Raw genomic sequence first — 13,222 nt, 5'->3', positions numbered from 1 at the left:
GTTAATGTAATTCTGGCAATAGTCCGTAGTGTTACACAGAAGATTCAAAACCTGCTATTGGTGTGTGATGGAGGGATTCTTACAGAATTTGTTTTTCCCTTTAAAACAAACTAAAAAATTACATATAAAATATGCTAAAAGAATATTAATAAGTTTTCATATTCAAGCACTCAGTAAGTAGGAAATACCAGAATTCAGACTGCCCGTGTAATCTTAGTTCTAAGCCCTTGAGCACATGCAATCTTTAATTACATGATCACACACACTTTTTCCTGCAGGACTCTTGCAACAGTCAGGGCAAAGGATGGAGTCACAAGAGGGCTGAATTAAGATTCTCTGTACAACTGTAAATCTGCCATTTCCTAATTGCCACTGCTTGTCATTGCAAACTACATAAAGTTATAATAATATGGACATATACCATCTCATAGAACTAGACAGGACCTTGAGAAGTCATTGAGTCAAGTCCAGTCCCCTGCCCTCACAGCAAGATCTAGTACCATCTCTGACAGATTTGCCCCAGCTCCCTAACCAGCCCCCTCAAGGGCTGAACTCACAAGCCTAGGTTTAGCAGGCTAATGCTCAAACCACTGAGCTATGCCTACCCCCGAAGTGCTACTACTACATTTTTCAATATATAAATACATATGTAAGAAATATGCAAGAGCATCAGAAAATTTGCCTCCCAAGCTTATTTTTACCAAATGTGAACTTAATATTCAGGAAGCCCTGGAATCTTTAATTCATTAAAGAAATTCACTGCAATGAGAAATTGTGAGTCAGTGTATATTACTGAACAGCCTAACAATGACATGCAGTAATAAGAGGGTAGGTATACCTTGTACTGCTCTATAAGTTTGACTCCCAACTCTAATAGTGGCTTGTGGACAAGAATGCGGAATTGCCCAACAGATTTTGCCACCTTCCATTAGATAGGGTCTATACTTAACTATTATATTCCCAATTTAGAGTCACTCTCTTTGCTATTTTGAATTAGTTTGATATTTACAACTGTTACACAAATGTCTCCTCCAGATTAGGTGTTCAGGATACCTATATCTCAAGGTGGAATGACATTAAAAATGATAGAACATTTAGAAAACCTGATCTATGAGGAAGGGTTAAAAAAACCTGTGTATGGTCCTTCTTGAGGAAAAGGAGACTGAGGAGACCTGTTAACAGAATTCAAAATTGTTAAGAGTTGTTATAAAAAGAATGGTGTTATAAAGAGGATGATCGTTTGGGATTTAAGAACAGGTTGGACAAATACAAATCAGGGATGTTCTAAATTTACTTGAACCTTCCTCAGCACAGAGGACTGGGCTTGATTTCTTGAGATCCATTCCAGTCCCATATTTCTATAATGCTAAGGTTTCTATAAGATGGGAGAGCGATAAACAATTTTTCTATGGCATAAAAGAGTTCTCTGTTGCCAACAAGAAAGATGAGCAATACCAAGTCAAAAACAGAAAAGTCATCAACAGGGGTGACTCCTCTGCACCATCAAAGAACTCTGCAGCAAGCAGTTCTGGTTAGCAATGCAGCTACAGTAACATTATATAAAAGGAGGGACTCTTCTATATAGCCAAGCATTTGTATGTCAAATGAAAAAAATATTTGGTTGAGTAATATTTCTTATATTGCACAAGAATAGGCAATCTGAACTCCTAGCTTAGAGGTCTTTGTGTCTGTCACATGGCATCATCTTAAAACTGCAAATGATTGCCCATTTCTGAAAGCTAAAATAGCTTTAGATTTCAACTGTTTGGTTTTTTTTAAGAAATTTAGATTGATGTATTTTCCAGTTTTGAATAGCAGTTACTGTTTCAAATTCACTTTGTTAGTGCAATTTTACAGACTTTTTTGGACAAAAACAAATCAATGTAAGTTACATTCCATCACGAGGTGGTTATACACAGACTGATCTACTTTGGATAAAGGCTATTCTTTCAGCTTTGAGGAACACATGTAAGAACAATAAAAAGAAACTAAACAAAATGTTCAGAGCAGGGACTAACCATGTTTATTTTGTACAGTGCCTAGCAGATTAGAGACTTTGGGTGCAAAAGTAATAACAACAACAACAACAACAAACACCTGCAAAACCAAACAAAAATCCTTCTACTTTTGAACAGAATAGCACTATATGAAATAATTCATTCTGATTGTCACTAGGGGTCAGTATTAAGACACATTACCTTCCTACAATACAGCTAGTGAAATTGTACTATAGGTCCCCCTCTCAGGAGTACAAACTTCAGTTATGAGAGAGACTATTAAATTAGGAAAATCAATAAAATCTGTAGCATTATAATCACACATCACTTTAAAAAAAATTAGCACTCAGAAGAGGCCTGACAATTTGTATGTATACTCAACAATAGATTAACTATTTTAGTATGCATTTTTGTACATTGATACTTGTATATCAATTCTAAAAGATGATCTTGTATGGTAACTCTTTCATTTGAATACAAATTGTGTGTCAGACTCAATCCATGATTTGCGGGAGAGAAGGGCTTTATTTAAACTTTCCCTTCTCTCGTAACTTCCACATCAGGCACTTTCTCGGCCATTTTTAACAGAACACTAAATAAAATACAACTTACTAATAATCAAAATACCTGTATATTTAGTTTTATGCTTTTACCATTTACTAGGTGTGTCAGGCAGGCACTAGCTGGGCTACTGATGACAACAAACATTCCAAATGCAAACAAACTCATTGCTCAATGTTTCTTCCCTTGACAGTTATGCATTTTTAAGCACTTGTCATCCACAGTGGAATATCACCACTGGATATTAAGTGCATTTTGTCAAAAACAGTGCTCAGATTCTCAACAGAGGAAAGTCCGTTTTGTTACTATTTATAAAGCATTGTCCAGATACAGTGGTCCAGTACTTAAGTTTGATCAGTAGATCAATGAATTTCAACAGAGGCTTGATTCAATGCCCACTACAATTAATGGTGAAAATCTCCCCCCTCCCCTCCGCCCCCCGCCCCCCATGATATCAGAGAACACTGGATCAGGTTCTAGATGAGCCTGGATGACAAGTAGCAAGTTCCTGATCTGGATTTTACAACCTAAGCTCCAGATCCTGCAAACACTTATACATGTAAGTAAAAAGGTGCTCAGATATTACAGTGAGAGAGGCCATAGATGGGTAGAATTGTATCAACATGAGTACTCCACTGAGTTCAATTAAAAATGAAAATTAAAAATTTTAAATCCTCTAGTCTAGAAACCTTGACATGTTGTGATCCCCAGTACCCTAATTATTATTTATAAGATCCCCAGCAAGTCAAAAGTGTTCACCTAGACTTGTGTTCTGTCACACAAACATGCATCATACAGCTCTCTTTGGCCTTTGATGCACCCCCAATAATCTGGTTTCCTCTGTTCTCTCCTAAACACACCATTAGCTGAAAATTCTATATTTTGCACTTACAACAAACTATCAAATATACACATTTCAGAAGCTTTCTTCTCCTCATTTTTGTGGATAGTGTGAATCTTAAATAAGTTTAATAGCTTATTTCTTCCTACAAGCTAATTCCAGTAGATGCCTAACATTAAAATGTAACCAACATTACTAAGTCAGCTATAAAAATGATACATACATTGAAACAACATTCAAAATAAGAGACATAGTCAGATCAGTTTTTGCCTTATCAGCTTGAATATTTAACATGTTTAATCCTACATTACTTCACAATGTATCTAAATAGTTTCATTTTACTTTTAATAATTGTCTATAGCATGGATAGACTAGCCCATAAAATGAAAGGCAATAAGATATAGCTATATTTTAAAAGATTAATATAAGAATAGAACCCGATATTCAGGTTCCAAAATGATTTGTCCAGCAGGGAATAATTTTTTTCATGTCCAATAGATGGCAATGGTGTTATAAACTAATAGTAAACCTGCTAAAATATAAAACCTAAGTCTTGGGCAGACTTATGGGGGCTACAGCCACCCTAAAATTTGTATTAGCTCCCCTGTAGCCACCCCTTCCAGAGCTGGGTGTCCAGCCAGCTGCTCTCCAGCTGCCTAGCTCCAGTTGCCACGGCAGCATCCCCTTCTTTGGGAAGCTGATCAATGGCTGGCAGGGTGCTTGGGGAGCTCACTGATGGAAGAAGTGGTCATGTCTGAGTGGGCCTCCACTGGTGGCACACACAGCCTCCTACACCCCCCTACCCTTACCCCTATACACACTTTCTCACACACACATTCTCCTTCACACACTCCCCAACACATTCTCACATACACACTGCCCCAACATACATGCTCTCTCACACACTCTGCCAACACACACACGGTATGGCTGTCCCTTGGGGGGGGGGGGGCACAGGGCCTAGGGCAACCTTCCCTGGTCCCCAGGTGTGGGCCCAGGGCAACCCCCCATTACAGGCCCCACCCCTGCTCCCCTTCTTCCTCCAAGCCCTGCCATTGCCCTGCCCCTTCCCATCTCCTCCCCCAAGCAACACACACCAGGGTATGAGAGGGGCCTGGCGTGGGGCGGAAGGAGTGGTCAGCTCTCTCCCACACTCATTGTGGGAGCCGGAGCAATCTGACAACCTGCCCTGCTTTGCCCTGACATCCTCTCCCAGCCCACTGTGCCCCATTTCTCCATGGTGGCAGGAAGTAGAGCACCCTGGGGCTGAAGCACTTTGCTTCTCACTGCCACAGTGAAGCAGAGCACAGTGGGCTGGGACAAGGCAGTGGTGTGGGACGGAGTGGATCAGGCTCCAGGATTGTTCTGGTTCCTGCCGCCATGGAGAATGTGGCAGGGGCTCACATTCATGGATAACGTGGCTGCCACCCCACACCAGGCTCCTCCCCTAGGTAATTCCCGGGACCACCCTGGGACCTGTCCATAGGACAGTTGAGGTGGCCACTACGGGGTTTCCTAAGGAGCAGGGCTTGGGACAGCTTCCACAAACCAGCCTATGAACGGGACAGCTCTTACATACAGTTTCCCTTATGCACATGCCCCTGACACACAGAATCTTTCTTTGTATTGTTGTTGTTGTTACTTCTTGGTACTTCCTATCAAAATGTGCAGTACACATATATTTTCTAACTTTGTTCTTTCAAAGTTTCAAAGTTTGTGATTGAGAATATCTTGTTGTATTATCTCCTGACTGTTCTGAACTTATGTATAAACTTAAAATATGGCTTTTTGGTGTTTTAATATATTTTTCTTTCTTTATATCAGAACTTTGTCAACTAATATATACATTTATTACCTGGAAAAAAAAACCAGCCTAGTAGTAGCCCCTGGAATTATGGTTAAAGTTACTGCCACCACTGAAATGTGAAATGGGACCCCATGTTCCTTGATCTCCTTAGCAGTCTCCTTTGATCAGGGATGCTGTACTTCCTTCCCTGTGTCTGCCCCAGCCACCATGCTTCTAGTGATGCCACCCCTTAGGGAGGCAGCTAGCTTCTGCCTTTGTGCCAGTCAGCCCTGAATTGAGCCAAGTTCTCACCTTTTCTGCTTCCTCCAGGCCTAGCATTGGCTAGCTGGATTCACAGGTACTCTTCAACCTTTTTTTTTCAGGTGTTAGATTTCTTAGCTTCATCACATATATTCCTCCTTATTAGGGTGCTCATTCATGCATTCCCAGAATACCAGACATTCCAGTACTTCCAAAAACAACATGGACCTGCCCCTGCTGATATGACCCCACCTCCACCTGTGAGACCCTGAATGTATGGTGCATGAGAGGTCATGCTGTATGAAGAGGGTGCCCTTTTTAAGGAGATTTGTAAGAGGGGATGCAATCTATGAGGATTTTGTATGCTCACTCACTGTTAGAGACACTTGAATGTAGGGGTAAGACTTCACATCACTACACACACACACATTATTAAGTAAAGGTGCCATTTGGGATCACCAGGATCTGAGACACTCTGAATCGATAAGCCCCACCATTTCTATCCATTCATGCTTATGGGGCACGTCATCTTTTCAGGATTTCCTTGTCATGCTCAGGCCCCTGGGGTCCAAATATTCTCAAAACTCAAAAAAAAATAACTCAAAACTCTATATAGAGGCAATCTTGAAACCAGTGCCCTGGAAGACCACATGCAAAAGGCCTGTCTTGGTCTTTGCAGTGATGATTGGGCCCTCCTCTGGGTATTTGGTAGGTCCCCTCTGCAAGGGATCATCCTAATTTGGGGATCAATGACATTGCCTTCTTAAACTCCAGTGGGATGGTAGTTTCTCAGACTGAGGTATGGGTCAAAGGCTCTGCATTTTTAGTCCAGGATCTCCATGGGCCTCTTGATCCTTGGGATCTCCTGGGCCCAGGTGGGGAGGGAATGGATTGAAGTCACTCAAGGTGTTGGCTTTCATGACTTGTTCCATCATTCAGTGCTATAGGACCTGTGGTCCCCGCAGGTCCCTGGTAGAGTGCCAGTATGGGGTCTTGGCCACTAGATAACTTTCCATGAGATGAACAGTGTCATTAATGGTTTTGGGAGGATGTCACCCATTATTTTTCTCAAGGGGACAGTATCTGGGTGAATTGTTCAAACAGGACATGCTCAGCAACCTGGGAACCCATCTTCATCTAATAGCTTCTGGGAAATCAGGGGGCATCTTGGTCCCAGAGAATACTGTTCATTGTGGAAGTGTCCCAGACACCAAGAATGGCTGTCTTTACCTAAGCATACTCTTGGGCCTCCACAGGGTCTAAAGCACAATATGCAGTTGTGCCACCCCACTTAGGCATGGAGCCAGCAAAATAGCTCTTTGGTTTAGCAGCCATCAGGTCACCATGGCAACTTGCTAAAAGGTTTCAAGGAAGGCTTCAGGATTATCACCAGGCTGCATCTTAGTAACCTGACAGGCAGTGTCCAGGGCTAAGTTGAGGCTCACTGGTTCTGCTGTAGTAGATGGCTGTAGTATCATGACCGCCTGCTGTACAGGCTACTGCTGTTATTGCTGCTCTGGGGCTGCTAAATTGTGGCCCAACAGTTGTTGCTCATTGCCCATTTGTTCAAATACTTGTTGCTGATGATGATCTTATACATTCTGATTGGCCATTCATTTTGGCCTCTGTTCCTGGCCTCTGTTCATCAGAGGCTGGAGAGGGATGGCAGGAGACAAATCGCTTGATCATTGTCTTCGGTTCACCCTCTCTGGGGCACCTGGTGGTGGCTACTGTCGGCAGACAGGCTACTGGGCTAGATGGACCTTTGGTCTGACCAAGTACGGCCGTTCTTATGTTCTTATGTTCTATTTTAGCAGAGTTGGGGAGGGGTTGTTGTCATAAGAAGGTGTTTTTCCTGATCCCAGACTTCCTTTAGGACTAGGACATCTGCCTTCATTCTCCACCAATTGTGTAATGGAGAGCTAGGTGACCTAGTGATTAATTCTAGCCCACTTGCTTCCCTAGCAAAGGTGCCTCAGTCACCAATAGGTGTGGAATGGGGACTCTGAGGAAGCAGCAACTCCCAGCAGAGAGTCTAAGAGTATGTCTGAACTATGCAGCTTTTAGCGACAAAGCTGTGTTGACACAGACCTGTCGCTAAAAGTTTGCACATGTGGATGCTGTTTGTCAGCACTTTTCTTGACAAAATACTTCCTTCCCCACAAGGGGGTTTTGCTTTGTCAGCAGCGAAGCTCTTCTGCTAAAAAAGCAGCATTCACACTTTCATTTGCTGTGGTAAAACTTTGTCATTCCTGGGAGGGGGAACGGTATAAGCACCCAAGAATGACAAAAGTTTTGTCAATCAAGTGCAAGTGTAGCCTAAATCCTCTGCCCTGAGCTACTTCCCATCCCTGTCCTTTCAGTTTGGGGTGTGGACCCTATAATCCAAAGAGTCTGTAAAGGTGCAATTGAAGTAACACCTCATTGTGGACCTTTGGCTGCATCTTGCTTAGGACCCTCTGGGCAGGACAGACAAAAGATTAGAGGGGCCTACCACAAAATATCTCTATAGCACTATCACACAGCTCCCTCACTGCTGGGTGCTCCCTGGTCTCTTCAGCAGTCTACTCAGTCAGAGATGCTATGCTTCTACCCCAGTGGCTACCTCTTTTTGAGTTAGCCACTATGTTGCTCTTGTCACACAAAACTTTATATGTTGCTGTTACCTTTATGACTGCAATCTCTCGGACTCACAAAAAGGAACTACCGTATTTTCCGGCGTATAAGACGACTTTTTATACTAAAAAACATCCCCCAAAAATCGGAGGTCGTCTTATACGCCGGTTATAAACATACTGTAGCTTTGGCTACATACAGAACGTCCCTATTATTACCTTTTAGCCTGCTGGATGTGCCCTAATACAGTACTGTAGCTTCGGCTACATACAGAACGTCCCTGTGCTGATACTGTATGTACCGCGCTGAGCCAATCCCGGCAAGCGGTGTATTCTATTAATGCCTACAAAGCCTGCTCGGATTGGCTGAGTCAGAGAGGCGGGCTATTACAACCTTTGCAGGCTTTGTATGCATTAATAGAATACACCGCTTGCCGGGATTGGCTCAGCACGGTACATAAAGTATCAGCACAGGGACGTTCTGTATGTAGCCGAAGCTACAGTACTGTATTACCGCACATCCAGCGGCCTAAAAGATTAGGGACGTTCTGTAAGTGGGTGGTAGAAAAGACCCCATCATGGCTCCAGCAAGAAGAAGGAAATTTGAAGCCAGTTTCAAGCTGAAAGTTGTAAACTTTGCCAAGGAACATAATAACTGTGCTGCTGCAAGTCAATATGGATTTTAAGTACTGGTAAGTCAAAACCATTTTAATTAAAATTATTTAAATCAAATCTGATGTTATTAAATGGTGTTGCCTTGGAAGGGGGGGGGTAGTCTTATACTGCGAGTATAGGCCAAAACCTATGTTTTAACTGGAAAATTAGGGGGTCGTCTTATACGCCCAGTCGCCTTATGCGCCGGAAAATACGGTAATATATAACTAATAAAATTGTTCTATTCTTATTAGCCCCACACATGACTAGAATAGCCTCAATATCGTGACACTGCAAATTCACATAATTTTAAAGATATATCTGCATTCTCATTAAATGTACTTACTTTCAGTGGTTTGCAAGTGAGACAAAAAACAAAAACAAAACAACAAACAAAAACTGTTCTTGAATCAATATGGATTACAGTACCTCAGTATCTATAGGCTGGAATTTTTTTCTAATTAAGAAAAAGATTAGGGGTTTTTTTGAGTTAAATGAATATAGAGCAAATAGGGCTAGATTCTCAGCTGGTTAGCTGGAGCCATGCTGACTTGTACCAGTGAAGAGTTTGGCTGTATCATTCATGCATCCAAAGTTACTCTTTGGCTCATCTATGACTCAGAGGAGAGTCTGATTTAGGAATAAAGTTGGCAAGTAATTATAGTCACACAACATTCATCCAACATTCACATTTAATCTAAATTATCACTTTCTTATCTGCAGACCTAGGATCAAATTCACCAGCCTATCTAAGGCTGGTGCAGGACTGTGTGACAAGAGAAAAGTGAATTTAAGCCCATTTTACTTTCCCCTCATTCTTGGTCAGCTCAGCCAAAAGCTGCCAGAGGCCTGAATTAATTGTTCCTGCAGCTGGACACCACCATGGAGTAGGGATTTCATGACCTTCTCCCTTACATCGGGGACTAATGAGGGTGGCACAGAATTACCACACCAGCTCATTGCCATCAAGAGATTCCTTGCATCAGGTTAAAGTCTGGCCCCTGAGCTGTAATACTGTGTTCTCTTCATGTGTGTGTATAACTCTCACTGACATTGACTTGAGATCTAGGACACAGAAAGGAGAAAGTCTAGACTAGTATTTTACATAGTTATTTATTAATTACATACTTACCTTACATTGGTAGGACTGGCTGTTGTCAGATTAGCCAGAGCTATGGCAGCAGCTTCTTTTACCTCTTCATTGTCACTGCTTAGCAACTGAACTAGCTGGGGAATCCCTTTAAAAATAATTGTACATATGTTGCTTAAAAAAAACCATGGGAAATGTAAAATGATAATATAAGCCTTATAAAACTGAGTTTAATGAAACTAATTCCATCTCTTCCCCAATTTACTCACCTTGGTTTCCAAAAGCATCTTTGCTAGCTAAATTCTCACACATAGCAGAAATAGCTTGAGAAGCAGCAGCTTTGGTGCCATCATTGTCAGTACCCAAAAGGTTTACTAGGCACTTTTCAACTTCTTCTTCATGCAAAATTCTTCTGTTTTCAGCTTTACACCAAACAAAGAAAAACAGCATTAATCTTGATTGAATTATGATTGCAAATGGGAACAAAGATGTCAATTTGATCACACACATTTGTTCCCTGCTTTAGATACAAATGAGAATCTAAAGCCTGGCATGTAGCATCACAGTGCTGAGCAACTGCACCTATATTCCTCCCTCACAGTCGGGTAAGGGCACTCACACTAGCTCCTGCTTTATCAGATGTCCCCTTTCATGGGAAGAGACCCATGTCAAATGGCAAGGGAGATAAAAAGGATGCATTTTAATCACCAGCTTTGAACACAACCAAATTAAGGAGAGGATTTGTTCCGATAGGCTTAAAATCACCTAATTTGTGCAGACTCAATGATTCAGTTTTCACATTTTCTCTGCTTACTACAGCCACACTCATTAAGGGATATATTCTTCCCTCAACTAATGCTAACAGGAGTCATGTACATGGATTTTAAAGGGAAATATGCCAATAAAAGAACGGTTAAGATGTGTACTTGATGGTTCCCATATCAGTCACTGTATTATATGGACAAACAAAAGGTAAAGGCAGATTTTAAAAGTGCATTTTAAATTCTGTACAGTAACTCATTAAAATGCAGCTTTAAAGACAATGTCAAAAGACTTAAAGCTCAATCTTGCCCTATGCTGCACTGATGTGCTGGGGCTAGGAAGAGTGAATAGGAAGTCTCTTCCTACTATACAAACAGCAACACAGGATCATTCCACAGCGCTCAAAAGAGGCCTTCCCAATAGCCTTGAAGGCCTAACCTACCACAAAATAGGCATGTTCTGAAGTTTAGAGGGTATGTCCTGTCCCTCACTTCACCCAGCTGGTAGGTTGCTGGCAACAGCCCCATTCAGAGTAACAATAAAATGCACACCAGAGGGCATCCTCCCTGAGACAGGACTCCATAGTAAAAGCAGCACTGGTCAGCATATCTGCTGCTCTTCATCAGTCTAATCACTAAGGCTTTGTCTATACCGAACGCTTATTTTGAAATAATTCACGTTACTTTGAAATAATAGAGTGCACGTCTACACAGCAAGCCCATTATTTCAAAATTATTTCGAAATAACGGGCTTCTTACTGTAACCCTATAACCCTTCATTTCACAAGGAGTAAGGGAAGTTGAAGGAAGAATGTTCTTCCTTCAACTTCCTGCTGTGTGGACAGTGCCAAAAGTCCAGTAAGGTAGTGTACTTTGACTTCAGCTATGCAATTAACGTAGCTGAAGTTGCATATATTAACTCAACTTTAGCCCGCAGTATAGATGTACCCTATGGCTGAGAGCAAACAAAATACTTAAGCATGTGCATAGCCCATGCTTGTGAGTAGTCCACTGGCAGCAATGGGGTTACTTATGTGCTTAAAGTTATGCATATAAGGTACACTTTTTAAAAGTTCATAAGTGATTCAGGAGCACAAGTTCCACTGACTTTTAACAGGACAGATACAGGCAGTCCCCGACTTACGTGGATCCGACTTACGTCGGATCCCTAGATACGAACGGGGTGAGGCAACTCCCGCACATGCGCAGCAGCATTCCCGGGGCTCGCTCACCTGGGTCCTAGGATCCTCCTCCTCCTCGGGCCGGCTCCGACTGGGGTCCCGCAGAGCTGCCGGGCAGAGGAAAAGTGCCTCCCCACGCCCGCTGCCCCCCTGCCAGCAACAGGCTGCCGAACAAACAAAAGCAGCCTCTCTGCCCCTCCTCCCCTCTATACATGCTGGGCTCCCGGAGCGCAGCAGCGTCCCCAGGGCTCGCTCACCTGGGTCCTAGAATCCCCCTCCTCCTCCTCTTCGGCCGGCTCCAACTAGCCTCTGCCTGCAGCAGCTGGCCACAGGGACAGGGATCCCGCAGAGCTGCCAGGCAGAGGAAAAGTGCCTCCCCACGCCCGCTGCCCCCCCCCCCCGCGGCCTCGCATCCTGCACGCCTCCCCCCTCCTCCCCTGCCAGCAACAGGCTGCCCCCTCCCCTGAGCAACAGGCTGCCGAACAGCAGACAAAAGCAGCCTCTCCGCCCCTCCTCCCCCTATACATGCTGGGCTCCCTGGGCAAACAAAGACTCCACCAAAACAAACAAAGTGCTGGCCTCATTGTGTTAGCAAAAAAAGGACCCTCCTCCTAGAACCCTGGGTGGTGTGTGGAAATAAAGCTATTAGCTCAAAGCATGGTGCAGAGCTGTTTGGTATTTGATGAGTTACTCCTTTAGTCCTGAGTTTGTCACAGGGACAGAAATAGATGTGAAATCTTCTGAACAGGGGAACAGACAGCAAAACAAACATTAGAGGGGAGTTAACCTTTCCCTATGCTATCCAAAACTAAAAAAAATGTTTGGCTAGAGTTTCCCCTACAATATGTACCAGTTCCGACTTACATACAAATTCAACTTAAGAACAAACCTACAGTCCCTATCTTGTACGTAACCAGGGGACTGCCTGTATATAAGTCACAGCCACTTTTGACATTTTTGCCACTACTATTCAAAGGCATTGCTGAAATTACAGCCTAGGGCAAGATACATCTTAGTTTGTGGTCTAACTGAAAAAAAACAAGATCATTTTAATTTAACTTTAAATATTTAAATACATTTTATAAATGTATTATTTAATGTTATTTAAAATTGTTCTTCTAAATGAAAACTGAACTTCTGTGATAGCTTTGGTTTAGCTCAGGATAGGGAACCTTTTTTGGGTCGGGGGCCACTGACTCAGAAAAAATCAGTCGGGGGCCGCACACAAGTGAGAAGCAAAAAAAGAAACCCTCACTGAGGTGGCCCTCCGACAGAAAAGGAGAAAGGCACTCCCTACATTCTCCTCCCACAACAGAGCCTAGGGGGGCCCAGCCTAATAGATTTTGTGTGCTCCAACCCCGCAGTAGGGCAGTGGAGGGTGGGGCTTGGAGCACCAGTGTGGGCGCCTCAATACTGGGGGATGGGCCCTGAGTCTTGGCGGATGGATCCAGGCAAGCCAGGGGTCACATCTGGCC

General features: G+C 43.0%; 1 protein-coding gene across 9 annotated transcripts in view; it reads right to left on the bottom strand.

Annotated features, from left to right (window-relative positions):
- The window catches only part of ARMC3 (armadillo repeat containing 3), a 140,376-nt gene that overhangs the window by 63,745 nt on the left and 63,409 nt on the right, over positions 1 to 13,222 (bottom strand). For all 9 annotated transcript variants that reach the window (XM_075922518.1, XM_075922516.1, XM_075922515.1 and 6 more), the window contains 2 exons: positions 10,075 to 10,227; positions 9,848 to 9,953 (listed from right to left, as the gene is read on the bottom strand). In XM_075922518.1, the coding sequence (XP_075778633.1) occupies positions 9,848 to 9,953; positions 10,075 to 10,227 (259 nt within the window). The remainder of the gene's footprint in view (positions 1 to 9,847; positions 9,954 to 10,074; positions 10,228 to 13,222) is intronic.

The sequence above is a fragment of the Pelodiscus sinensis genome, chromosome 2 (assembly GCF_049634645.1).
Source record: "Pelodiscus sinensis isolate JC-2024 chromosome 2, ASM4963464v1, whole genome shotgun sequence".
Lineage (NCBI taxonomy): Eukaryota > Metazoa > Chordata > Testudines > Trionychidae > Pelodiscus > Pelodiscus sinensis.
This window is presented reverse-complemented; position numbering and strand designations above follow the sequence as displayed.